The sequence below is a fragment of the Bubalus kerabau genome, chromosome 21 (genome assembly GCF_029407905.1).
Source record: "Bubalus kerabau isolate K-KA32 ecotype Philippines breed swamp buffalo chromosome 21, PCC_UOA_SB_1v2, whole genome shotgun sequence".
Lineage (NCBI taxonomy): Eukaryota > Metazoa > Chordata > Mammalia > Artiodactyla > Bovidae > Bubalus > Bubalus kerabau.
This window is the reverse complement of record NC_073644.1, coordinates 7,309,755-7,336,452: the sequence shown is the minus strand read 5'-3', so window position 1 is coordinate 7,336,452 and position 26,698 is coordinate 7,309,755. Positions and strand designations below refer to the sequence as shown.

General features: G+C 38.5%; 1 protein-coding gene across 2 annotated transcripts in view; it reads left to right on the top strand.

Annotated features, from left to right (window-relative positions):
• The window catches only part of C21H18orf63 (chromosome 21 C18orf63 homolog), a 30,006-nt gene extending 9,936 nt beyond the window's left edge, over positions 1 to 20,070 (top strand). The window contains exons 5-14 of one of the 2 annotated variants that reach the window (XM_055558895.1): positions 1,381 to 1,492; positions 2,206 to 2,247; positions 5,991 to 6,067; positions 8,575 to 8,684; positions 9,578 to 9,674; positions 9,849 to 9,934; positions 10,851 to 11,034; positions 17,176 to 18,180; positions 18,371 to 18,457; positions 19,797 to 20,070. In XM_055558895.1, coding sequence (XP_055414870.1) covers positions 1,381 to 1,492; positions 2,206 to 2,247; positions 5,991 to 6,067; positions 8,575 to 8,684; positions 9,578 to 9,674; positions 9,849 to 9,934; positions 10,851 to 11,034; positions 17,176 to 18,180; positions 18,371 to 18,424 — 1,767 coding nt within the window. In that variant the 3' untranslated portion in view covers positions 18,425 to 18,457; positions 19,797 to 20,070. The other variant, XM_055558896.1, reaches the window with a different exon arrangement.
• The last annotated feature ends 6,628 nt before the right edge of the window (positions 20,071 to 26,698 follow it).

The window sequence follows — 26,698 nt, the reverse complement described above, 5'->3', positions numbered from 1 at the left end:
CTGAAGCGACTTAGCAGCAGCAGCAGCAGCAGCAGAGATACTTGTTGCACTATATCTGGTACAAACATATACAAACTGCTGGTTCCATGTGTGCTCATGTAAACATTTAACTTTTCTGATATTGGAGTAGAGTGAACACTAATGGATCATGTTACAACATAGTTCTGGCCAGCTTCCTTTGTGCAGAGCAGAGTACAAAGTAAAGTGTAAGGTTCTAGCACATGAGCTCCAAAGATTTAGGCTTATTGAGGCAGGATCAGATCAGAGATCAGATCAGATCAGTCGCTCAGTCGTGTTCAACTCTTTGCGACCCCATGAATCGCAGCACACCAGGCCTCACTGTCCATCACCAACTCCTGGAGTTCACTGAGACTCACGTCCATCGAGTCAGTGATGCCATCCAGCCATCTCATCCTCTGTCGTCCCCTTCTCCTTCTGCCCCCAGTCCCTCCCAGCATCAGAGTCTTTTCCAATGAGTCACCTCTTCGCATGAGGTGGCCAAAGTACTGGAGTTTCAGCTTCAGCATCATTCCTTCCAAAGAAATCCCAGGGCTGATCTCCTTCAGAATGGACTGGTTGGATCTCCTTGCAGTCCAAGGGACTCTCAAGAGTCTTCTCCAACACCACAGTTCAAAAGCATCAATTCTTTGGTGCTCAGCCTTCTTCACAGTCCAACTCTCACATCCATACATGATGACTGGAAAAACCATAGCCTTGACTAAGACAGACCTTTGTTGGCAAAGTAATGTCTCTGCTTTTGAATATGCTATCTAGGTTGGTCATAACTTTCCTTCCAAGGAGTAAGCGTCTTTTAATTTCATGGCTGCAGTCACCATCTGTAGTGATTTTGGAGCCCAGAAAAATAAAGTCTGGCACTGTTTCCACTGTTTCCCCATCTGTTTCCCATGAAGTGGTGGGACTGGATGCCATGATCTTCGTTTTCTGAATGTTGAGCTGTAAGCCAACTTTTTCACTCTCCACTTTCACTTTCATCAAGAGGCGTTTGAGTTCCTCTTCACTTTCTGCCATAAGGGTGGTGTCATCTGCATATCTGAGGTTATTGATATTTCTCCCGGCAATCTTGATTTCAGTTTGTGTTTCTTCCAGTCCAGCGTTTCTCATGATGTACTCTGCATATAAGGGCAGGATAAACTGGTAGAATTTGGCCATTACAGTCATAGTGTCAACATGAATATATTTTAACACTTATTTAACTTCAGAACCAGATAGAATTAGCTGGAGTAATGGCTATAACTTCTACCCAGGATAGCCCAGTTTTGTTGGGAGGCGATCTAAGCACACAGACATTTTCTCTGAGTTTCTAGGATAGCATAACAATTACTGTGAACTTGCCCATATTTTGTGCTTTAATATTTTTAGGTGGAGGCTCCACAACAAGTAATTCCTATAATTCTTCAAAACTGCCTTTCATATTCACTCACGGCTAGACTTTCTCCAGCCTGGAATAAAGCTGGCCACCTCTTGATACAAGGTGACTTTATCTCTTTCAATCATTAGGGCTTTCTGAACCAGATTACTTCTTTTATGTACGTCTGTTTTTAATTTCAAAATATATTGTTTTTAGGGAATGTTTTTTCAAAAAAAACTTTTTATTTTGTATTAGGGCATAGCTGATTAACAATGTTGTGATAGTTCAAGGTGAACAGCAAAAACATTCAGCCATACATATATTATACATGTATCCACAGGGAATGGTTTTTAAAGCATAGCCCCAACCAAACATTCTTAAGCAAGGCCCCATCAACAAAAGTGTTGTCTCCTTCCTTTGCAATTATATCCAGAGGAGGTCTCCTAGTGTTTCTATGGAAAAAAGTTGTTTTATTATAGAATACTTGATGTTTAAAAAGGAACAAATATAAGTTATGGAGCACTATAATAAAACAAACATGAATTATTAGTGTTGTTGGAACCAAAAGTCTATTCTGAGTTTTGTGTTGTGATCTGTTTTCTAAATATTTTATACCAGGAAAAAATATTTGCAGGAAGAATTGAGTATTTCTGTCTTTTTAATATAAGAGATATTTTTGAGTGTTATATTTTTTCTCTGAACTATCATCATATATTCATTTGTATAAAACTGCATTGTAAAGCATTTCTGCAGCTTTGATAACTTTGCATAAGGAAGTTATATTAAGCATGATTTATGAGTTTTAATAATATGGTGTATCCTGTGAATTTTTTAAGGAAGAGAATTTCTTTCTCAGATGGGAAAGCAAAGTGCTGTTGGTAAGTAAAAGACAAAAGTTAATAGATAAAACATTAATAAAATAGTTGTTTAAAAAGTGTTATAGATTGTTGGGTTGTTAAAATCTTGATGATTAGCTTGTATCAAAAGTTAATCAGATACTGTTAAATCACAGTATCACTCAGAAAATCACTTCTGATTCAAAAATATATATTCTTCATGAGAAGAAAATTCACTTTTCTTAATTGAAATAAAAGCTGCATTTTAAATTTCACTAGTTAAAGAAAATTATAACTAAAAAAGAGTTTAATTTTGCAGGTATTTTATAATATATAGTCTCTAGAACCATATTATAAGAATTCTTTAGTACTGATGTAAGTAAAAGCTTTGATTTTTTTTTTTTTTATGAGTACATGATTCTTGTTTTTAGAAAAAGATTAAAGTTCAATATTCAGAAAACTAAGATCATGGCATCTGGTCCCATCACTTCATGGCAAATAGATGGGGAAACAGTGGAAACAGCGTCGACTTTAATTTTGGGGGCTCCAAAATCACTGCAGATGGTGATTGCAGCCATGAAATTAAAAGACGCTTACTCCTTGGATGCCGGGGTCCAGCCCCAGCTGATCCAGGGTATTCGAAGGAGAGATGGCGTAGGCGAGGGTCAGGAAACAACTGCTTAATTAAACGTTAATTAAGGATATAAAGAGTAATAGAATGAGGATAGCTCAGTAGGAAAATTCAGTGGAGAAAAGAGGCTGAGTAGCTTGGTTTACGCGGGAGACCAATAAAACTTCAAGACAAGAAGTTTGCACCACTTACGTAGGCTGCAGGCGTCCTTCCATTCTCCCGAAGGAGAGGAGACACTGAGGCCTCCCGGGTCGGATCTTAGAAGCCCAGGCATAATTAGCAAGCATGGCGGGTTCCGCGCTCCAGATGGAGACTCAGCCAGAATTTGAAAGAGAGAGCGACATGGGGAGACCAAGTTTCGGTGAACAAGGCCCGCAGTTTATTTTCCAAAGTAGTTTTTATACCTAAAGTTGTGCATAGAGGATAATGGGGGAAGGAGTGGAGTCATGCAAGGACAGCAGTTCCTGGTTCTAATCGAAGCCAGGCTTTCAAATTTATCATATGCAAAAGTTCAGGTGATTTACATCATCTTCTGGCCAGGAGGCCTGTTAACATTTTAAGAAACTTATTTTTCTCTAAAGGTGATTATTCCAAAGTCAGGCACCAGCCTCCAAAAAAGCATTGGACAAAGCTGCATTCCTATAGGGCAAAGGTGAGGTGGGCTCAATCAAGAAAAGAATTAACTCAAGGGTCCAAGCTTACAAACATTGAGGCTACTACTTACATTTCTATACACCCATTATATCAATCGATACACTGCCAGGACACAGTAGGTAAGGAGTATGGAGACTTAGCAGCAAACATTGGCCCAATAAGTGAAAAACCCTTCACCAATACAATTTCTAATCAATCTTTTAACTACTCAAAGGAATCTGTGTTTAGACAGTTTAGAACATCTCCTGCCTCTCACAGTTGGGAGGCTCTGAACAATCACATGTGGTCGGAAAAACCTATTCAGGCAGGCTAGAGGATTTCCAAAGGAGTTTGTAGGTTAAACACTGTCATACCCAGGAATTATTAACTGGAGCTGTAAGCTAACTCTTTTTCCAGAGAGAGGTAGTGGGGGACAGCCCCTGTAAAGTCAGAGGTGTAGGTGAAAACACAAAGCAGAAAGTAGGCAGACTCTGGTTTTGGGGGTAGATGCTCGAGAATTTCCAGGGGGACTCCTGAGGCTCGATCCCGCCTTTGCGTATGCCGAGCCTCCTTCCTCATGACCTTTGTCATGGGCGGAGTTCCTCACACTGGCTCCCGGCAGTGAAAGAATTCCAGTTGAGCTAGTCCAGATCCTGAAAGATGATGCTGTGGAAAGTGCTGCACTCAATATGCAATATGCACTCAATATGCAATGTGCCGGCTCCCGGCACTTGGAAGGAAAGTTATGACCAAACTAGACAGCATATTCAAAAGCAGAGACATTACTTTGCCAACAAAGGTCCGTCTTAGTCAAGGCTATGGTTTTTCCATTTGTCATGTATGGATGTGAGAGTTGGACTGTGAAGAAAGCTGAGCACTGAAGAATTGATGCTTTTGAACTGTGGTGTTGGAGAAGACTCTTGAGAGTCCCTTGGACTGCAAGGAGATCCAACCAGTCCATTCTAAAGGAGATCTGTCCTGGTTGTTCTTTGGAAGGAATGATGCTAAAGCTGAAACTCCAGTACTTTGGCCACCTGATACAAAGAGTTGACTCATTGGAAAAGACTGATGCTGGGAGGGATTGGGGGCAGGAGGAGAAGGGGATGACAGAGGATGAGATGACTGGATGGCATCACTGACTCGATGGACATGAGTTTGAGTGAACTCTGGGAGTTAGTAATGGACAGGGAGGCCTGGCGTACTGCAATTCATGGGGTTGCAAAGAGTCGGACACGACTGAGGGACTGAACTGAAATGAAAGAGATGCAGATTGGTCTAATCTAACTCTTTCATTGACATGCATGGCTCTATTGCAGGTAGACACATTCCTATCAGTAGTCCAGAGATGGCAGATAGAGGGAAATCCTGAGCCAAATAGACATTGTCAATCATGGTGATTTTCACCAGCATTTGACCATAGCCTTAAATCTACATGTAATCCACAGACTGTTCCATCTGAGTTGACTTTCAGGCTGAAGCCCGTTTGCCCCTCTTGCTCCGGGTTTGTGTGTAAGTTGGGCAGTGGCAGTCGCTGTGCTTCAGCTCTGGATGAATGAGTTCTTTACCTGTCCCCAAACAATATCAGGAGACTAAGCTGTCGGAGAGTAAAGAGAACAGTTTAGGATAGCAAAACTCCTCACTCATGTGTTAGAACTTTTTCTTTTAGTTTTATTGAATGTAATATTCTATAGCAAAACTTATAAGCTGTAGATGTATAGCTCATTGGATTTTCACAAACTAATAATATCCTTATAACCAGTTCTCAGATCAAGAAATGAACATTACCAGTACACCATAAAAATAAACAAATAAAGCCCCCACATGCTTTATTTCAGGTGGCACTATCTGACTTAGAGGTTGTGGAGTCACTAAATCAGGTCCGATTCTTTGCGAGCACATGACTGCAGCACACCAGCCTTCTCTGTCCTTCACTATCTCCTGGAGTTTGCTCAGATTCATGTCCATTAGTCGATGATGCTATCTAACCATCTCATGCTCTGCAGCCCTCTTCTCTTTTTGCCTTCAATATTTTATAATTACGAGAAAGCAAGATAGATGCCTTGGGGCTCTGAAAGATTTGAAATATATCTGCCATTATATTTGAGGACATTTGTTAGTAAGTCAAAAACATGGGATGGTACCTATTCTAATTTAAGAAGAGTCTTCATTTTTCACATATAATAAATGTCAGGCCTCTAGGAGGTATCTGCTGAGTTTTCCTCTCAATTGTGGGATGTCTCATTTTTCTCATTGTAACCATGCCCTACACATTATACCCACATATGTACTGTTCTGTGCATTTGTCTTCTTTTAGATGTCTCATCTGTAGACCATCAAATAATATAATATATTCACCATATAAGGTGACTATTTGAATTTTACCATGTGTGAAAAAAATCAATTCTTAACTGAATTTCTAACTTGAATAAATTGAGTTGATTTCTTATGTTACTAAAATACTTAATTTGTTAGGTTGGAGTAATAATTCCAGAAAGTTCATGGTTAATAATTTTATTTTCAGTGTTAGATATCAATGTAACATCAACTCAAGTTTGTCTAAGCATAGAAGCTCACACAATCAGACTGCCACCACCTCAGGTACCACATATTTTCATTTCTCAATATATAGTTAATGTATTTTTATTACTATATAATTAATGTATTTATCATTACTGATATGCTAGGAGGTTTTAATTTTTAATAAGAGTGATGATAAATTTTTTATTATCAAAATCCATATTATTAAATACTTGATATACTGATATTGTCTTAAATCTGTTTACCAAAGAAAACATCATTCTGTCAGTTCAACACAGATCTACTTATGTAACTACTTTGCTCAAAAATCTTTTTAGGTAGCGTTCAAGACTCCACAATGCTGCCTTGCCTCAGCACCCGCTCTTTGCCTTTTCTTTCACCTCCAAATGTTAAAAGTGCTCTTTCAGCTCATACTAAATATATTAATTATAAACCCACATTGGCATTATTATAGTTTTTTTCATCTTTTTTTTTTTTAACACCTAACACTTTTTGCCTTCTTAGTAGAAGGATATGTCTTCTATTTTGCTTATTCTCATAGCACCCAGTATAGGAACTTTCACATTAATGGTAACTCAGTGAATGTTATTTTTCTTCTTCTGTGACAGCGGTTCTCAAGAGAGAGGGGTGGAGGGTGAAATGAGTGATTTGTTCCCTGTGAGACATCTGTAACGTCTGCAGAAAACTTGGCTGTTACTAGGTGGGAGGGTGTGTTGCTACTGGCGTTACGTGGATAGAGGCCAGGATGCTGCTGAATCTTCTAGAGCACACCGAGCACCTCCACTCCCATCCCCACCAAGAGTTTTCCAGCCCAAATGATCAACAGTGGCCACACTAAGAAAATCCAGGCACAGGACAGAAGACTCTTCTTTGCCTAGAGTGCCCCTTGATGTGCTATACACTCTGCTTGTTCTTTGGGAACCAGCTCAAACGCTGCTCCATTCGTCTGTCTGTAATTTTTTGATTACTTGTTATGTTAAGGCAATAGACAAGTCAAAAATGAATAGGATCTCCATTCTGGCCCTCAAGAGTTATGTAAGCCACTAGGAAAGCTGACCTAAATATACGTAGTTGGAGTTGCTGCTGAGTCGATCCTCTTACTGCTCGCTGCATGGCAGGCCAGTAGATTGAAGCATGAGGTGTTTGGGCAAAGACCTGTCAGCAGATGGAGAGCATGGTGGACTAGCGTTCCAAAGAACCGTCTTACCAAGTTCCAGCTCAGGTTGCTGTTATACTAAAGAGGGAGCGGGTGTGGCTAGTTGTTACAAACTCCTTGGTGCCCAAATCCTTTGTTCTTGCAGCTGTTGTCCATGTCAGTCAAATCACAATCTTCCTATAAACCTCCAGCAAGACAAAGTTTCCACAACTTTCTATCTCTATCTGAATGAAAAGTGTTACACCTTTCAAGGTCAGGCCTGGGAGACAGGGCTTGAGAATGGGCTATCGCATATATTTCAGGTTGGTTCTTCTCTGTCACAGAGACAGTGGCATAATGTGAATATTTTGTACTGACAAGGAACCTCCCTAAAGCTCCAAACCCGCTGTGATCTTTCACCCACTAAAACCTCCACACTGTCCCTCACCACATATATTCCTAGTATCTCCATTCATCTCAGAAACTCAATGGAAATTCAGAGCACAATTAGTCATTGAATGTGGAGGGAAAGGGTCTAGATCTAGGCCTGGAAGGTTTGTATTGGCAGAATGCAGATAAATCAGTGTGGGGGCGGGGCTTTAAGCCAGGGCCTTGTTACAGTGCTGCTGGCTTGTCCAGGAATTGGAAAATTGGCTGGGTCAGCTGGAGTTCATTGAGAAGCAGCAGGGAGTTAGAATGTTGTTTCCCCGAAGATGAATGAATAAGAGCGAGAGATGTGAAACGTTCTCTATGAACACAGTGTCCTCCACCCTTTGATATTTTATTTTGCACCTCACTTGAGGTCTCTCCAACCTCTGCCTCGCTATAAGAAAATGGCCCACACTACCCAGAGTGAGGGCGCTGTAAGTGGCGAGTAGTTGCCAGACAGGACACCTGAGGACACAGGAAACAGCACTCCAGATCCTAGAGAAGGGACATGAAAAGAGCACAGGGCTGCTTCTGCCCCCTTGCCTCCTGAAGACCAGAGGAAGGTATAACTCCCTAACACATCCTCCTCCTCCACTTAAAAAAATGTGTTTAAAATTTAATTAAGAAGCTATTCTGACAATGTAAATATCTTCCTTTGGACAGAGATTCAACTCCCACTTAACATAATTAAAGAAACTGAAAGCCAGTTCAAACAAGTACAAAATAGGAGTTTGGCTTTGGATGATAAGAGGGAAAGTATGAAATACTTGATAAACTGTGTAGAGGAGAAACAGGGGGGCGCTGAAACACTGATTACCTTGTGTAAAGTGGTCATACGTGATTCAATAACAGGCTTTGAAACTGTTTCTTAACTGACGGTGTATGTGTGATAAATCTTTATTTCCTTTTTTTTTAATGAAATCTGTGTTTTTAAATGTTTCCTTTTGTTTGCCAAATTCTTTGGTGGACTTACTTATGCATAAATTCTTATTTCTATCAAAAGCTAAGAGAATTTGATATTTCTCAGAGTATTATAAAGAGTTTTGAGACTAACCAGAATGCTGTTATTGAAGAACAGTCCATTTTAAGCAACTGGTGCTACGTTTTGCCAAGGTGAGATTTCAGTTTGTCATATCTGGGGTGGGTTTGGGATATAGTAGTTTACTCTTACTTTGCTTCAACATTGATATGTGCAAAGTATAAACCATTTTTGTGAATTTTGGAAACTGAATTATAACTCTAAAAAGATATTGAAACAATATTGTCATACTTGCAGAAGCCATCAAATTACTAAAATAATTTTATTACACATTTGTATCTTTATTAGACCTCATTTTAAAACAGTAAAATTTCTAGATATACAACTATATATAACATCAATAGAACCTTATAAACATGTACATATAATTAATGATTCATTATCATTTGATATGAGCTAAGTTATAAGTTTATACTATTTTCAAGGGAAAAAATGACTTGTTATTAATATAAATATGACTATTAGCATGAAATTTTAACCGGAGTAGAACTTTAAGTAGTGGCATCTGCATTATGACTTGGTCACTGAAGCAGAGAAGAGGTGGATAGGGAACATAGATTTGCTTCCGATTCATTCAACTCTTAACAAACTCTTCCCTAAAGTCTAACATTACCAGGCATACCTGTGTGTGGCAACACTGTATTTATTAGTCATTGTTTTGTGTTTGTAACTGGCATATTGTTTGCATCAGTTCAACTTTGTTTTTCCTAACATTTCTTTCTTAAGAATTTAATACAATGTTAATTTAGAACTGGGAGCAAATGAGTAGCTTATTACTTATATGTTGATAGTTGCTATAATTTTGAATGCTTTCCAAATCACATAGTTGACTTAAACCAACCCAGGGATCGAAACCAGTTCTCTTGCATCTCTTGCATTGGCAGGTGGTTTCTTTACACTAGTGCCACCTGGGAAGCTCCATGTCTAAGCACTGGCTCATAATATTTTACCAACTTATTTTTCGTAGTATGAAAATGGGACGAATGATAAGTATTCTTCACACCATACCCTCTGACTGTCCTTTTCACTCATATGAAGATTTCCAGATGCACTGGGATGGCCTGGTAAGGAATAGAAATATATATTACATTCAGTTCAGTTCAGTCGCTCAGTTGTGTCCAACTCTTTGCGACTCGATGAATCACAGCACGCAGTAGCTATTTAATTTTGCTTCTTGTAGTTTAACCTCAAGTTTAGCTTTCACTCAAGAGAATTTCAACTTTGTTCTTAATTTTTAGTATGGCTATAAGCTTCCAGAAGACCTTGGAACTGTTAAAATATACTGCTGCATCTACTTCAAAATGATAGGAGAAAGGCTCTTCACATATCCTTTACAGATGCTCTCTGCCCTCCCTAGGATCCAGGCATGACTCCCAGTAGAAAGGAACAAAGAAATTGTATAGGATTCTCCTTAGCCAAGGGCTCCCTCCGGTGGCATATTGGACACCATTGAAAGGGTGGAATTGAAAGAATGTCACTTAATGAAAATTTCTTTTTTGGAGAATAATTTCACAGAAAAAGTTTAGAGGATTTAAATTGCACTTAATGCACCTCATTGATTTGAGAAAATATTTTTCTTGGTGTTATTTTTAAAAATCTACACACAGAGCACAAGTGCTCAGGTGAAACTCTCCCATCTTAATTAATACTGGTTTCATCATTTTTGTTTCTTTGTATTCTGACCAGCTGGTCCCTAAAAGGAAGAGAGGAGCCTAGTGTTCTCTTTCTGTATTCTATATTTCCTAACCCAGATCTTAATATAAAGTTGAAGTTAACAGCTATCAATTATTCCCCTTCATTAGATGCCAAGACATTATTCCAAGTCTTCAGAATGTTTTATATCAGAAAAAGTTAACTGCTTTGCTCAAAGAACCACGTTCAGAGCTTGAATGCAATTCATATGTGGTGTTTCTCTGTGCTGAATTTTTACTGTTCTTGGAGATGCAACCTGTTTATTGTTTACTGTGAATATTTACATTTATAATCTGTGAAGATCATAATGTCTTTTTTATAAATCTTTTTTTGGATAGCTTAGTTTGCCAGTCTGTGGCGAGAGCCATATAGTAATAAGGGTACTACTGTGAGTTGTTTTTATTGTGAAAGTTAAAATTTAAAGTAGTTAGGATTTAGTTATTTGTACCTTTTTAGCAGTTACAATTTTCAGACCTTTTTACATCAGTTAAAAAAATGCTGTCTCCTATCTGCAAAAAAAAGTCCCATTGTTCTTTAACAATGCTCAGGTACCCTCTCAGCTGCATCAGAAGTCAACCCATACAGTTCTTTCCAAGGGTAGATATGGAAGGTGTGTTGAGAAGTTTTCTTTCAGATTTAAAATCTAAACTGCCCCATATATGTGGATTTCCCATAAAGATGACAACTAAACCGTGCTACTACACACAAGAACTAACCACACTGCATTTGCAGGTGAGTAGTTTTTCCTGTCCTACCAAGTTCTCTAAGACATGCTCTGCGCGTTATTCCTCAGATCTTTGCCATCAGTGATGGACAGCCTAACCCACTGTGCTAGGTCCTTTCCCTCAGTTCGGTGTTTCCCTGCTGCTATTTGTTTTTGTTGTACTGTCGTTCCTATTATTATTGCATTTACCTTGGTATTATGGTAGTTGTTGGTCTATTTCTTCTAATTAATGTAGCGTGACTTCCTAGAAGGCAGAGAACATATCCTAAGTTCCTGGTACTTAATACATGTTCATTACATGTTTTTTCAAAGAATCAAAGAATAAATGATAATTACAGGATAATTTGGAAACGTCTGCCTCATACAAATCCAAGTTTTCTTTGAAGTTCTGTAATTTTGAGTCCAATTGATTGAGAAAGCCTTTGAATAATTGATAGAAATTGAATTAACTTGAGAACATTTTTATTGTAAGGTGACATGCGAAGTGAAATCTTATTTATGAAAAAAAAAAAAAGTAGCAGTTTAAGCAGTACTGATGAAGAAAATAAGATGGCCTGTCTTCACACTCAATAGGATACAATTTCTTTGTCAAAAGGCAACAAAATCAAAAGGGAAGCTTTGGAAGAACAAATGGAAATTTAAATTTTTCAACAAGAATCTTTCTTTTAAATAACAGATATAATATGTTTTCATCAGAAGGAAAGACAAAGGTTTGAATAATTTGAGCAGTTTGAAATATAATATGGATTACTGGAGTATTGCTGAGTCTCCTTTCTTGACTTACTAGCACATTGTTTTATTGTAGCCTCCACTGCTCAAACGACTTAGGCTTTCATGTATGTTGACTTGCTATGGCTCCAACAGTATGCCTCATGAAATTTTTTGCTTTATGTTTTCAAGCCAGATCACATCATCTGTCACTAGCCAGCATGAGGGTCTGGTGTCCTTGGGTTAAGGGTCAACACCTCATATAAATGCTATAAAAACATGACAGGCAAGATACCAGGTACTATAGGCAAGGCCATTTCACTGGAAGGGAGTGTGGGTGGATGAGTATCAATTGACTTCTTTTTGAACTTTATGAATCTTAAAATTTTGGCCAGACATAACATTTTAAAGAGTTTAGTTGTTGGCCAAGTCAAAATCTGAGGAATTTAGAAGACATGTCATTACATCATGCACTTTTATCAAATATGTTTATGTATTTATTGACTACCTAATATTTCCAGCCCATGTCTGTTCTGAAAATGGTGAATGCAGACAATGTATTTGTGAAAATTTGCTTCTTAAATGTAAAATAACACTTACATGGAATTTCTGATCTTTATATTGCCTCTGACAATTGGAACATTGACAATAAGAATTTCTCCTACTCAGTTTTATTGGGCGCCTTCTGTATGCCTTCTCATTTAATTACCAAAATAGACTCTTGGGGTAAAAAATTGTTTTCTCAATTTTGCAGAAAGAGAAACTGAAGCTCACAGCATTCAAGTAATTCAACCAAAGCTACACAGTTAAATACATTGCAAAATTAAAACTGAAACCTGAAGAATAAGATTCTTAGTTCTAAGATTGGAAAGTTTAGATTTGTAGTTAAGAGCTCAGGCCCTGGAGACAGGCTGCCTGGGTTTGAACCCCTTATTACTTATATAATCTTGAAAGTGAAAGTGAAAGTTGCTCGGTCATGTCCAATTCTTTGCGACCCCATGACCTATACAGTCCATGGAATTCTCTAGGCCAAAATGCTTGAGTGGATAGCCTTTCCCTTCTCCAAAGGATCCTCCCAGCCCAGGGGTCAAATCCAGGTCTCCTGCACTGCAGGTGAATTCTTTACCAGCTGAGCCACAAGAGAAGCGCATGTATAATCTTGGACAAGTTATTGGTCTCTCTGTGCTTCTGTTCCCCCAGCTGTAAAATGGGGCACCACAGTAGTGGTGATGCTAGCGCTCATCACAAATTGAGCTCTCCAGGAAGCCTGCTCTGAGACAGAGTCCAGTGCGTGTGATGATTGTGGAGAACTACCCTTGGAATCAACAGCTATGGAAGGCAGGGAAGGAAGATTGGGTGAAGGGAGAAGTCAAAACCAAAGCAGGTACTAGAATGGCCAATCACGGTGGTTTTGCATTGGCCAAAATAGCAGGCCTTTATACCCCCTTCCAATCTGTTGTCAGATTTGGGCCACTTCAAGACAGGCAAATTCTAGGGTGAGATGGGCGTCCATAACCGAGGCTGTCTCTGCAGGGGCTGACTGCCAAAGGAGGCTTGCTGATAGCACCCAGCAGTGGGGATCCCCCTTTCTGGAAGGAGCTCTATGCAGCACATCACCGTTTCCTTCCCAGAACCAGACTACACAGGGTTTTGTGGTTTTTAGTTTTAGATTAGATAATCCTCCTTGGAACAGTTGCTTGTTTTTAGGCCTTCAGTAAATGTTAATTTATGTTATTGCTACCACCTTGTTAGCTCTAAGAGTCATGCAGTACTAAAAAAGAATAAATTAAAAAAATGAAAAATAAATGGATCCAACTGCTTGAATAAACTCAACTGACTTAAAAAAGGGTTTCATAAATTAGCAGGAGTGCCTAGCCCAATTAGCTTTAAAAAAAAAAATTATGAGAATTCTCCAAGATACATAAAAGATATTACTATAGTATAATGAACTCTTGTATACCTACCATCTGGTTACTCCTTGACATATTTTTGGAGTGTGGGGTAAACTGTAATTTTTTAAAACAAATCCAGGATATACTATTATTTAATTTATAGAGATTTTAGCATTAATATATGTCTTTTTCTGATAAGAGCTTTTTAAAAAAATTATTTAACAGTAATTCCCGTGTGTGTGTGTGTACTTAGTTGCTCAGTCATGTCCGACTCTTTGCAACCCCATGGACTCCTCTGTCATGGAATTCTCCAGGCAAGAATACTGGAGTGGGTAGCCATTCCTTACTCCAGGGGATCTTCCCCACCCAGGGATCGAAGCCGGGTCTCCTGCATTGCAGGCAGATTTATTACCATCTGAGCCTAGTTCATACTCTAATTCCTTATTTATCTCAAAGACTTATTTTAGAGGTTTTGTTTAAATCAGAATCCAGGCAAGGTCCACTTAATTTGGTTGTTATATTTTTTAGATCTCTTTTATTATATAACATCCCAAACTCCTTTCCCTTTTATTTATGCCAGTTATTTGCTGGGAAAAATTGATCATTTACCCTGGAAAATGTTCCATATTTTGCATTTCAATGATAGTTTCCTTGTTGTCATGTCTTTTAAACTTAACACTTTCTTCCAAGACCCATATTTCCTATAAACCTCTAGCTAAATCTGAGCTTAACTGAATCCTGGTTTGACTTTAATTAAAGAAACACTCAGGTGGTGCAAGGCACAGAACCAAATTTTAATAGATAAAGCACATTTGATCCATCATTTTGGTTAGTCTTCAAGCTTTATTTAAAGATTTCCTTAATTCTAGGCCTCTATTAGATATCTATTTAAATATAGATTAAAGCTTTTGGTTTCCCTCTGTAATTTTACATTAATGTACAAAGATATATAAATTGTATACAGTTCTAGAAGTTAAAAGTCACCTAAGCCACAGTGACACCTGGCAGAATAGTGGTCAAAATGTGGTAAAGCGTATGTTTTCTCTTAGGTTATTATTTCACAAAGCTTTGGTTTGTTGACAATTTACGTATTTTAAGTTCTGTGAATTATTAATGATGTCATCTGCTGTTTACATAAGGCCTTTTTGTAGCCTTTAAAATTTTTTTGAATATAAACCTAGAGGTTCCCCCCTTTGGGCTGTTTACTATATTTTAGAAATTGAAAGAATGCATAAATAATATATTGACAGGCTAGGGGGCAAAAAAAAAGCCCCTGGAAATTATTTCCATCAGAGGTATATTCCTGGAAAATATTCAGGTATATTTAGGTATATTCCTGAAGACAAAACTGGATGTGAATGTAAACGTTTCAGATACATATTCTAGATGAGTTTTATATCAGAATACAGATATGAATTTTATATCAGAAGTAACCTATTATATAAATCTGCCTAGATTGAGTTTTTCTTTTTGTATCTCAAGTAGTATGTATGGTGTTTAACAGTCATTACAGTTTATAAAAACCAAGAGTCTAAAAGTGTTCTTGGATTTCCTGTAATTGATTTCAACTTAATTCTTGAACCATATTTTCGTCAAACAAAATATTCACTCTAGGCAGTTTAAGATGATTTAGTTGGAGAAGATAATGGCACCCCACTCCAGTACTCTTGCCTGGAAAATCCCATGGATGGAGGAGCCTGGTAGGTTACAGTCCATGGGGTCGCTAAGAGTCGGACACGACTTAGCGACTTCACTTGCACTTTTCACTTTCATGCATTGGAGAAAGAAATGGCAACCCACTCCAGTGTTCTTGCCTGGAGAATCCCAGGGACGGGGGAGCCTGGTGGCTGCCGTCTATGGGGTCGCACAGAGCCAGACACGACTGAAGCGACTTAGCAGCAGTCACTTCTGACAGAGCATCTTTTTGAGATAGAATTTTATGCAAATTTAGAAATCATTCTCCCCGTGGTAGCATATGTGTACAGAGGAAAGCCTCGTAGGGTGAGGTTGGTGGTGTGTAGTGAAGCGCACATGATATGTTTACCTAATATGATCCACACCTGGAAAGTGACTGTCCTAAGCTCTGTTTCCAGACATCTACAAGGCTGGTGAGTGGACACTTGGACTTCTGCTAACTCTGCCACCAAAATTCCAAAGTCATCCATAAGTAAACCTTTCAGCAGAAACTATAGAAGTCTGACTTTACCTCACTTCTTTCTTCCAAATATTGTATGAGTGCATCTGATTGGTTGATCTTAAATCACATCCTGAACCCTAGATGCAAAGGAGAAAATGTTCATTTTAGATTTCTAGGCTCTAGAACAGAGAAGGCAATGGCACCCCACTCCAGTACTCTTGCCTGGAAAATCCTATGGACAGAGGAGCCTGGTAGGCTGCAGTCCATGGTTCGCTAAGTCAGACACAACTGAGCGACTTCACTTTCACTTTTCACTTTCATGCATTGGAGAAGGAAATGGCAATCCACTCCAGTGTTCTTGCCTGGAGAATCCCAGGGATGGGGGACCCTGCAGGGCTGCCATCTGTGGGGTCGCACAGAGTTGGACACAACTGAAGTGACTTAGCAGCAGCAGCAGCAGGCTCTAGAAAGAGTGCTAAGAGAAGGAAACGGAGTTATTGCTTAAAGTCTCCAAAGTTCCTGTTTGGCATAAAGTTTTATAAATAGTAGTGATGATTATACAGCAGAAGTACAATGGAGGATACACTTAATGCCACTGAATTGTATGCTTAAAAATGGTTAAAATGGTATATTTGATGTTTTATATATATATTTTTTTACCACAATTTGTTTAAGAAGACTATGAACACTTGTTTCTCCTTGATATATCTGACAAGTCAGTTTGACAAATATTTCCAAAACGCTTCCAGGTACCAGGCACTCTAGTAGGCAACGAGAAGACAAAATGGTTGACAGTCACTGCCCTATAGTCAATACCGTACTTACTCTGAAAGGCCCAGTGTAAATGCCTCTTCCATTACTTTAATTTCTTTGAATAAAGTGTTTTGTTAGTAACTGTGTGGAGGATTTCAGAACGTGAAGGCTGTAAGAAGAAGTAACGCATGGTTTTCCTACCCTCAAAGAGTCGAGTATCTCCTTAGGGAGAGTGAACACGCACACTAACAGACAAGAGCGCTATGCTGTCCTCTTTTTTCTTTTTTGGTGACAAATACTGACTGATAAATGATCTCTGGGAAGCCGAAAGGGAAAAAAACGGAGAGAAGAGAGACATTCTGAGGGAGAAGGATGCATGAGCATGTTTGAAACACAACGGGAGTAGCTAAGTGTATAGTTTTTACAGTTTAGAGCACAACTTCATCTTAAAACATTATCTTGAATGGACAGTATCGAAAGTAGGATACAAATCATAAGAAACACACACATGTCCTCAATAAGGCCCCTTTGTTTTTTGTTTTTCTTTAGCTGTCCTATACATTGTAGTGTTACTTTTTATTCTTATCTTGATGATATTTTATAAATTATTTATTTTCCTTTAAGGATAGTTTTACATTTTCTAATGTTTATCCTTTCAGAAAAACAAAGTCAAGCCGCCCAATCTGACTGCTCAAGCCAAGTCCTCTCCAGCTCACGCCCCGTCCACGAGAGCCGCCCGGGCCCCGAGCTTCCCGCCGTGCTCAGCAGCTGCGGGCCACAAGGGGGCGCGCTCGGTCAGCCCGCCGAAGCCCTCGGGGTGCTCCGCTCTGCGCCTCCTGCCGGAGTCTGTCCTGAGCAGCAAGAAAGCGCCGTCTGACCAGGCCGCACAAGTACTGGAAGTACCCAAGCCCACCAGAGGAGATGCTCAAGTTCAAGACACAAACTTTAGCTCCCAACATAATATTGCCCCTAGATTCATACCAGTGTTCAAAAGTCGACCGTTACAGATGACCAAAAGTATCTTAGCACCTGAGAACCTGCGAAGAAAACGTATTGGTACAGAATCTAAATTGTTTTCACTGAAATCTAGTGAGATCCAGGACGAAAAACCAAATTTAGATCCAACTACTAAAAAAAGACCTAGTCATAGCATTCAGATGAAGGCTAAAAATCTGAATCTCAAGACTTGTAGATCTCTGCAAGAAAAAAACACTGAACTCTATGGAAATATGACAAAAAATCCCCTTTCTAGTGGAAAATCATTGATCATGAGTTTAAGTGAAAGTAAACAACTGTCTAATAGTTCAGTATTTCAGATGCCAACTAGCAATTTAGGTGTACTAAAAAGTGCTGTTGGCTCCCAAGTGAATGGAAAAGAGAATTTGACAAGCAAATATATAACACAGGTTTTAGGGAAAAGCCATGAGTCACTAAAAGTAAAAAGACAACCACATATTTTTGAGTCAGACACAGATCCAGAAGATTCCCAACCGCTACAGCCGCAATCAGTTGACCAAACTAAAGAAGCTGATGTAACTGACCACCAAGTAACAGTAAGCAGAACAGCCCCCAAGTCTAAGAAGTTATGTCAGGACTCTCCAAAAACGTCAAAGAAGCCTCACTCCAATACTGTCCTTTGTGGACAATCCCGTGCTAGGAAACAGGTAAAAAACCAAAACGCAATTTTAATCTGGGGCCACTCATCATGTGATACACTTTTAAACCCCCTAAATAAAGATTTAAATGATTTGCCAAAGATCTCCTAGAAACACACTGAGAATCAGAGTATCTAACACACCTGCAAGTATATACAATTAATTTATAATAAAATGTGATTCTTCAATCTGGTTACAGATACATCACTTGGACAAATCAAAACCCAAGAACTCTCTCATTCCTAAAGCTTAGGACATGGATGTGAAAGAAGGAAATATCCACCAGGTAACTTCGGTGATATCTTCTGAGTCGTTTTTTATGACATTACCCAAATTGGAATCATCAAGATTAGGGGTCCCCAATCTCATGTACCAAAGGAGCTACCTTTAATTCCTTGAAGCCTTAAAATCTAGGAAATAGTAAATGGTGGGGACAGTACAGCCCTTGACGAAGGACTGTGCGCAGCAGCTGTGGTGTGTTGTAAGAGGGCCCTAAAGAGGGGTGAGGTAGGGGGGTCCCATCGCTGGCTCCCACCACTGTGGGGTCTCAGCAGACTAAGAGGAGGGCACTGCAGCAACAGACTGCCTAAAGGTGTAGGATTTCACAGCCGCTAGAGCACCTACCTTTTGGACTCTCACCCAAGATAACTAACTTCAAATGATGTTTCCAAAGTTAATCATTAAGTTCAAGTTTACTCCAAAGAATTTTACAGTGCTGACTAGAGTTAAACATGAGATTTAGCTGAAAATGCTGAGTCCACAGCTCTGAAGTCACAAAACCATGCATCTGGAAAAAGCATTTTATTTTGTCCTGCCATCTGGTTAATCCAAGAACAAACATATTACTAAAATATACACAAATACTTTTCTGCATAGAACTGCTGGAATATTTTCAATTCAAATTTATTATGAACAAACTAGAAAGCATTTTCTTATTTTCTCTTCCAAATGCTATTTCTCTCCATAATTAATAGAATTTTAGCCTGATTTGAATTAATCAAAAGATAATTAAGTCTATTTTCATTTATTCTATAATTTTGTTTCGTGTAGTTTTTGATGTCTTTCTTTAAACAACCAGTAGGTGGTTGAGGAAAAATTTTTATTTCCATTGTTTAAGATAATGAAATCTACTCTGGGTTTCATATTGTTTTAGAAGTATAGCACTTTGCCACTTTGAATTTTGTTGTTGTTTAGTCTCTAAGTCCTATCCAACTCGTGCGACTCCATGGTCTATAGCCCTCCATGCTCTGTCCATGGGATTTCCCAGACAGGAATACTGGAGTAGGTTGCTGTTTCTTTCTCAAGGGGATCTTCCCAACCCAGAGATCAAACCCACGTCTCTCGAGTTTCTTGCATTGGCAGGCAGGTTCCTTATCACTAGAGTCACCTGGGAAGCCCTCTTTGAATTACATAAGACCTAACACAATTTTTAACAATTAAATAATCATTCCATCAGCTGGGAAGAATAACATGATGAGAAAAATCATAGGATATTATTATAGAAAACAATATCCCCCAAATATAAAATTAATATATATGCCTGTGAAATTTTTGAATAATACAAAACAGGTTCAAGAAAAGGTAAAAAATAAAAATAAAAAACCACCTGCAATTCCTCTTTGCAGAGATAACCACTCTGAACAACGGATGGACATGCACACACTCCTGTGAACATGGACTCAGGCTCCATATGCTGCTGTGGAAACTCTTTTTTCACTCAACAGGCTCTTTCGTCGTTGGATAGGATTCCATTGCATGTGGATACACTATATTTGACTGTTCCTAATGATTGATGTTTAAGTTCCCAACCTTTCACTATAACAACAAGCGTTATGTAATTAGTCTAGTACAGATCTTTGCAAAATGTCCAGTTATACAGTAACTTTTTTATTATTGAAAGTTGGTTGGATTCATTATTTTTACCGTTAAAATTTTCAACCACAAAACATACAGATAATAGTGTAAAAAACCTCTGAGTACCTATCACCCTGCTTCAAGAATTATTAATATTTTGCCACTCTGTTTTATCTATTTCTCACTGATACACTTTTTTACTATACTAATTTAAAGCAAATTCAGCACATCATTTGGTTTTACCCTAAATATGTTTTCTCTTACAGATAAAGCATAGAATACTTTTAAAGGAAAAAAAATGTGTTTATATACATTACATTTTGAAGGTCTACCATATCTTTGTTGAGTCACTAAATTTCATTTTAGTTTAATAGGCAAACTAACAGGAAGCCCTCAATAAAAATAAAATAAATTTCACAGAAGGACTAGAGCCTTCAGTCTTATAATCAGGATACTGGAGGGAGATTTTATTCGTTCAGTCTTGAAATGATAAGACTGTAGTTGACCGTGTGGCCTCATGTCCAGCAGTCCCATTCCATTCTGGGTTCCCGGCCAAGATGCAGAAGTATAAATACATCGAAGCAACTGTCAACAACGACATTTGGTCTAATATTTAAAAAGAGGGAAACTGAAATGGAGCTTCTGTTCTAACAAGTATTATTCTGGCTTTCAAACATTTTAGATACTTAATTTACAAAATGTGATATAATTGTTGTGGTAAGATTTAAAGAAACCAAAAATTCTTATTGATGTTCCACTGAAATAATCCTTCATTAAAAAAGAGCCAGCAGAGAGTCAAATATAAGATGAGCTTAGATTTTATAGTGTGACTTACTGCTTTTCCTACTTCCCTAAACCATTGCAATTAAAGGTAAAAGTGAACACATTTTATTTCAAAACCGTAAATATAATTATTGCTCTTAAAATTGTACCTTGTTAGTTTACTGTATACCTTTGCTGTAAACATTTCTATTGTACAGTTATCTCTATTTTATAATTATTTTACCATTTTCATAGGGAAGTACATCTAGTTTAAACCCTATTTTGAAGATGCCTTTCTCATTCTAAAACTAGTATGATGGACAGCTAGTGCTACTGCTAAGTCGCTTCAGTCGTGTCCGACTCTATTCGACCCCATAGACAGCAGCCCACCAGGCTCCCCCGCCCCTGGGATTCTCCAGGCAAGAACACTGGAATGGGTTGCCATTTCCTTCTCCAATGCATGAAAGTGAAAAGTGAAAGTGAAGTCGCTCAGTCGTGTCTGACCCCTAGAGACCCCATGGACTGCAGCCCACCAGGCTCCTCCATCCATGGGATTTTCCAGGCAAGAGTACTGGAGTGGGGTGCCATTGCCTTCTCCATGGACAGCTAGTAGACTGCAGTAAAAAACGGTATGTCACTTTGTGAGGCTATGGTGAAAATATTTGTTTATGAAAGTGCTGTTAATAAGGATAAATATTTGATCACTTGATCAGTCGTCCACAACACACTCATTCCTGAAACCAGTGTTCCTTCTGTTCCATGTATCTCTAGACTGCCTTCCTGTTACTGTTCTGTTATCATGCCTCAGGTAGTTAAAACTTATTTTACTATTAGACTTAGCAAAATAATTTAAAAAGGTAAATCCACTTGATCAAGTAGTGTATTGTATCTTCCTGTTCATTATATAAAAAATCTCGATAGCCCCTCCTCCACTCCATTAGTGTCTAAAACTTAGAATTTATAGGAAAGTATTTCTTCAGATAAATATTAACCTACATGGCAAAAGCCTGCTTATGTTAGGATCAGTCTGTTTTCTGGTGTAAAGTAGGTTTGTTTTTCATCTTGTAATATTTATAATATCTAAATGAAAATTTACCAAATATATATATACACATATAACATATAAATGCATATACATATATGTGTGTATATATATATATATATGATTTACTATTAGATAATTGATTGATAATTTACTAGTCCATATTCAGGCCCCATTGTGCTCAAATTCACTGGAGAAATCAGTGAAGTTTTTGATTCATTTTAAAGATTATAATTTTGAAAGCCAGAATAATTCCAAATCTAATTAAGGAAAACTTAATTATTTTCTTGTTTAAATTTTTGGTGATCTATATGCATTGTGGGATACCTCTACCTAACTCTGCCCCCAAATAATTTTTCACATTCCAATTGTACGTTAGCTTTAGTACCATTACAATTTTAAAACCATAAATAAATGATTTTGTTTGCCTAAATACAGAATCTGAAAAGATCAGCCATTGCATTTAAAAACCAAGTATGCCGAAATTAATGATAAAAATCACCTTCATAGACATTTTAAATTTTTTTCCTACCTTTTATATTTTAAATTTCACAATATTGCTTACTATATCACTATTTATTTTATTTGTATTTTATTATATATTACTATAATTTTTATATCTCATTTTATTTATATTTTATTTGTTGCTTACATAGCAAGTAAGTCAGAAATATAAGTTAGTCAATGATTAGCTTTTATCTGACTAGCCAGTTGACTACCCAGTTTTTGCTCTTTTTCAAATTTCATATCATCTGCTGCTGTGCTGAAACTGACAATATATTGAGTATTTGCTGATACTTAAGAATGGTCAGTATCGATAAGTGCTTAAAGATGTCATGGTCTTTATTTATTGATCTTTAAAATACTCATGTTGTATCCTACATGGTGTCATAGTGTCTTATTTTTAATGAAAATAATGTATTTCAAATAGATGTATTTCCCTATGTCAGAGTGACTGTAAGTAGGACTGGAAAGTCTTGGATAAATAATAAATTCTTTTACCTCTGTGGTTCCATTTCTTCACATGCATTTACTGCTGGACCCATGTAAACAATTTTAGGTTCTCACCCCTTAACAAAACCTTTATTCTCAAAGTTGCACATCCCTCTTTTTAATATAGTTTTATTTATTTCAGCTGTGCTGGGCTTTGGCTGGCATGTGGGCTTTTCTCTCGCCGTAGGAAGTGGAAGCCCCTCTCTAGCTGCGGTGTGAGGGCTTCTCGTTGCGGTGGCTTCTCTTGGTGTGGAGCAGCAGCTCCGGGGCCTGTGGGCGCAGTGTGGCAGCTCCGGGGCTCATGAGCACAGGCTCAACAGTTGCGGCCCATGGGCTTAGTTGCTCTGTGGTATGTGGGGTCTTCCCAGATCAGGGGTCAAACTCATGTCTCCTGCATTGGCAGGTGGATTCTTTACCACTGAGCCACTAGGGAAGCCCCAAGTCGCACATTCTTTCATTCAACAAACATTTATTTAGTATTTGCTGTGTTCCAAGAGCTATTGCAGATGCTTGATCCCAAGCATATACCAGTGAACACTGGCAGAAAGAGACAAACAATAAACACAACAAATAAATTATGTTTTAGAAGGTGACAAATGTAGGAAAAAAGAAATATATATTCCTATATAAAAATAGAAACTGCAATCATATTCAAGGAGAAATCTGGCAAAATTATTGGCTTTGTGGTTTATTATATATCTACTTATCTCACCATTAAAATAGTTTGGGAATAAAATATTTAAATATCTGAGTTAAGCAGCTTTTAAAATAAAATCCTGGGTCTGCACATAGAGGGAACATATGTCAGTATAATCATTTAGCTAAGATGAATAACAATGGAATTTTAAAAACATGCTATTTAAATCATTATAAGTTTTATTTCTAAGAGTAAGGATTTTATATAAATTGCCTTTTCCAAATCCAGTTCTAGCTCTGCCCCTTACCATTACTACCAAAAAGAAAGAAATATGGGACTTTTATGAAGAAAATGCAGCCTCACTGCCCTCATTTCCCTTTGGTTCTCAGCTTGGTGAATGCTTGTTTTAGTCTGGATCAGAATTTGAAAACCATCTACCTTTTTGGAGTTCCTGTTTTTGATAATGGCACGCTAGGTTATTCAAGCTAACCCTCTCATGGAAAGCAACTAAAAATGCTGGATGAATTTTCTTAGAGTTCGTAGAAACATCCAAGAACCAAAGTGACATATGGAATTACAGTCAAAAAACACTAAGAAAAAACCAGAAAGGTAAACAGAGAATTCAAAATCACTTTTGCTCCTAAGATACGTGATAATCCAGACTTGACATGGAGCTGTGTTTCCACGACATTGACGAGTGAAGGGAGACATATGCCCAAGTTCAGAGCCCACAGAGACAGAGAGCCCAAGGGAGGCGCCGGCACGCCCTGCAGCACAGGCGCTTTCCTGGACCCTGAAAGCCGTGCCCACAGTGAAGGGGCGCCCTTGTAACTAGCTCCATGCTCTCTTCCCCCAGGGACCTGTAAAGGGCCCCCCAGTGGATTTCTGCCCAAATGTATATCACCAAGGTGATCTAAGAAACCTCAAACCAAGAATTAGCTTAACATAATACCAGACATATAAAACTATTGGAAATACCAAAACCTTTGGGAAGAAATGGAACTTTATTGAGTTATATTAAAGAATACTATCCAAGTAAATGGAGAACTATGTCACGTTCATAGATTGGAACTCAATGATGGAAAAATTGAAAGAGATTTCCATCCAAATTTCAACATATTTGTTTTAGAACTTGATAAGCTTCTTATAAAATTGATATGGAATGTAAAAGTCAAGAATAAGCAAAGACTCTTAGAGGAAAAAAGATAAGAAGGGAGCACTTGCTCTCCAGATAGCAAGATTTATACAAAGCTGTAATAATTAAGACAACACGGTATTGGTATGCAGATTAACAAACCACTGGAACAGAGTCCACAAAGGGAACGATACATATAAGATTTCATACTATCCCAGTTCATAATAGCTCAAGCACAATCTAAATGACTGGTATGAATTTTACAAACATAAAGAAGCAAGGTAACAAAAGAGCTTCCATTCATGAGTAGTCCAAAGAGAGGACAAACTCAACCGTGTTGTTTAAGGATGAATGCTTACCTGTGTGCTAAGTTAGTCGTGTCTGACTCTGCAACCCCATGGACTGTAGCCTGCCAGCCTTCTCTGTGCATTGGATTCCCCAGGCAAGAACATGGAGTGGGTTACCATGCCCTCCTCCAGGGGATATTCCTGACTCAGGGATCGAACCCGAGTCTCCTGCATCTCCTGAGCCACTGGGGAACCCCTCAGGGATGAATATATAAGTATAAACATTATAAAGGAAAACAAAGAAACTGTTGTTTAAAAATCCAGTACAGTGGTGCCTCCCAAGGGAGGGGAGGGACTGTAACCTGGGCAGGTAGATGGTAGGAAGTCCTTCTGGAACAGTGGTAACTTCCATTTCATTTCTTGTCCTGGGTGATATTATACAAGCATTGACTTTATAATTATCCATTAAACTTTATATGTTTATGCACTTTTGAATGTGTAGGTTATATTTCATGGGGTATATGTGTGTGTTATTTTGAGAAAAATAATACCAAAAAAAAAAAAAAAACCTTCACACAGCGTAGAAGCCGGAAAGGTCTTACCTTTGGGGCTGTAAGGTAGTAAAATGGGGCTGTCATTCATAACGATTGCATTCTGACAGTTCTCTGAAGGATGGTGGGCGCCCAGGGCTCCCAGAATGTAACAGCAGCTTGAAAGCAGAGTGAGCTGCCTTTGGGGGCATGGGGGTGAGCAGCGAGGGCAAGGGCAGCAGCAATACCGCCTGGGGTGTGGGATTCACAAGGCAGTCCTGTGAGGCTCGTCTCGTCCTGCCCAGAGGGATGCACTGCTTCAAGCTTCTCCACCCAGCACTTCAGTTTCTAGAGGTTCATCCTGACAAAGTTACTGGATAAGAAACCAACTTCATGTACACATGCTTGCTAACATTGTTAGCACTACAGATGCTAACACTTCAGACACTCATCAAAGCAGCATCGCGTCCTTCTAATGGGTGCCTACACACTATTATGGAGAAGGAAACGGCAACCCACTCCAGCATTCTTGCCTGGAAAATCCCATGGACAGAGGGGCCTGGCAGGCTACAGTCAGACATGACTGAGCAGCTGAGCGCACACACATGCACGCACACACACACATAAAAAGCAGTTAATGATTATGACCTAGACTTTTACGGCATATCTATAAAACAAAGAACTTTTATATATTATAACATTAAGCAAGCTATGTTTCCCAGAGCAATAAATCCAGCCTGCCTTTTCTCTCCTAAGAACTAGTTTTCGTACTTCATAAACTAAAGAAAGCCACGCTGTACATGCGGCTGCTGAGATGAAACAAAGGAAAGTATTTTTAGTCATATTTCTCTTTAACCAGATTTACCACATTTCATTATTTTGCTGCCTACTATTGCTCTGCAGTCCCTGAGGAAATAACTAGATGAAACTGAGAGTAAAAACAACATGAAGTAGGACATTCAATACCCCAGGTTGTATACACCCAATCCGGTTGCACAATGATTAAATTTAGCTCTAGTTAACCTGATTTCAAGTGCAGTTCAAATCTGGGGGCTATGAGAACCAGAATGCTTGCTCTACTTGATCAGAAAATATTTATATTGAAACATATGGTTTTGAGTTTCCCTCGCATACAGGAACATTAACACACACCAGGCGGGTTCTCCTTTGAGAGATCACTGAGTTGTATTTGTATTGCCAACGTGACAGAGATTTTATTTGGCCAAGAAGAGCATCAGCCCAGCAGTCCTTGCTGCTCCCCTCTGTACACCTCCGTCTCCCTCTGTG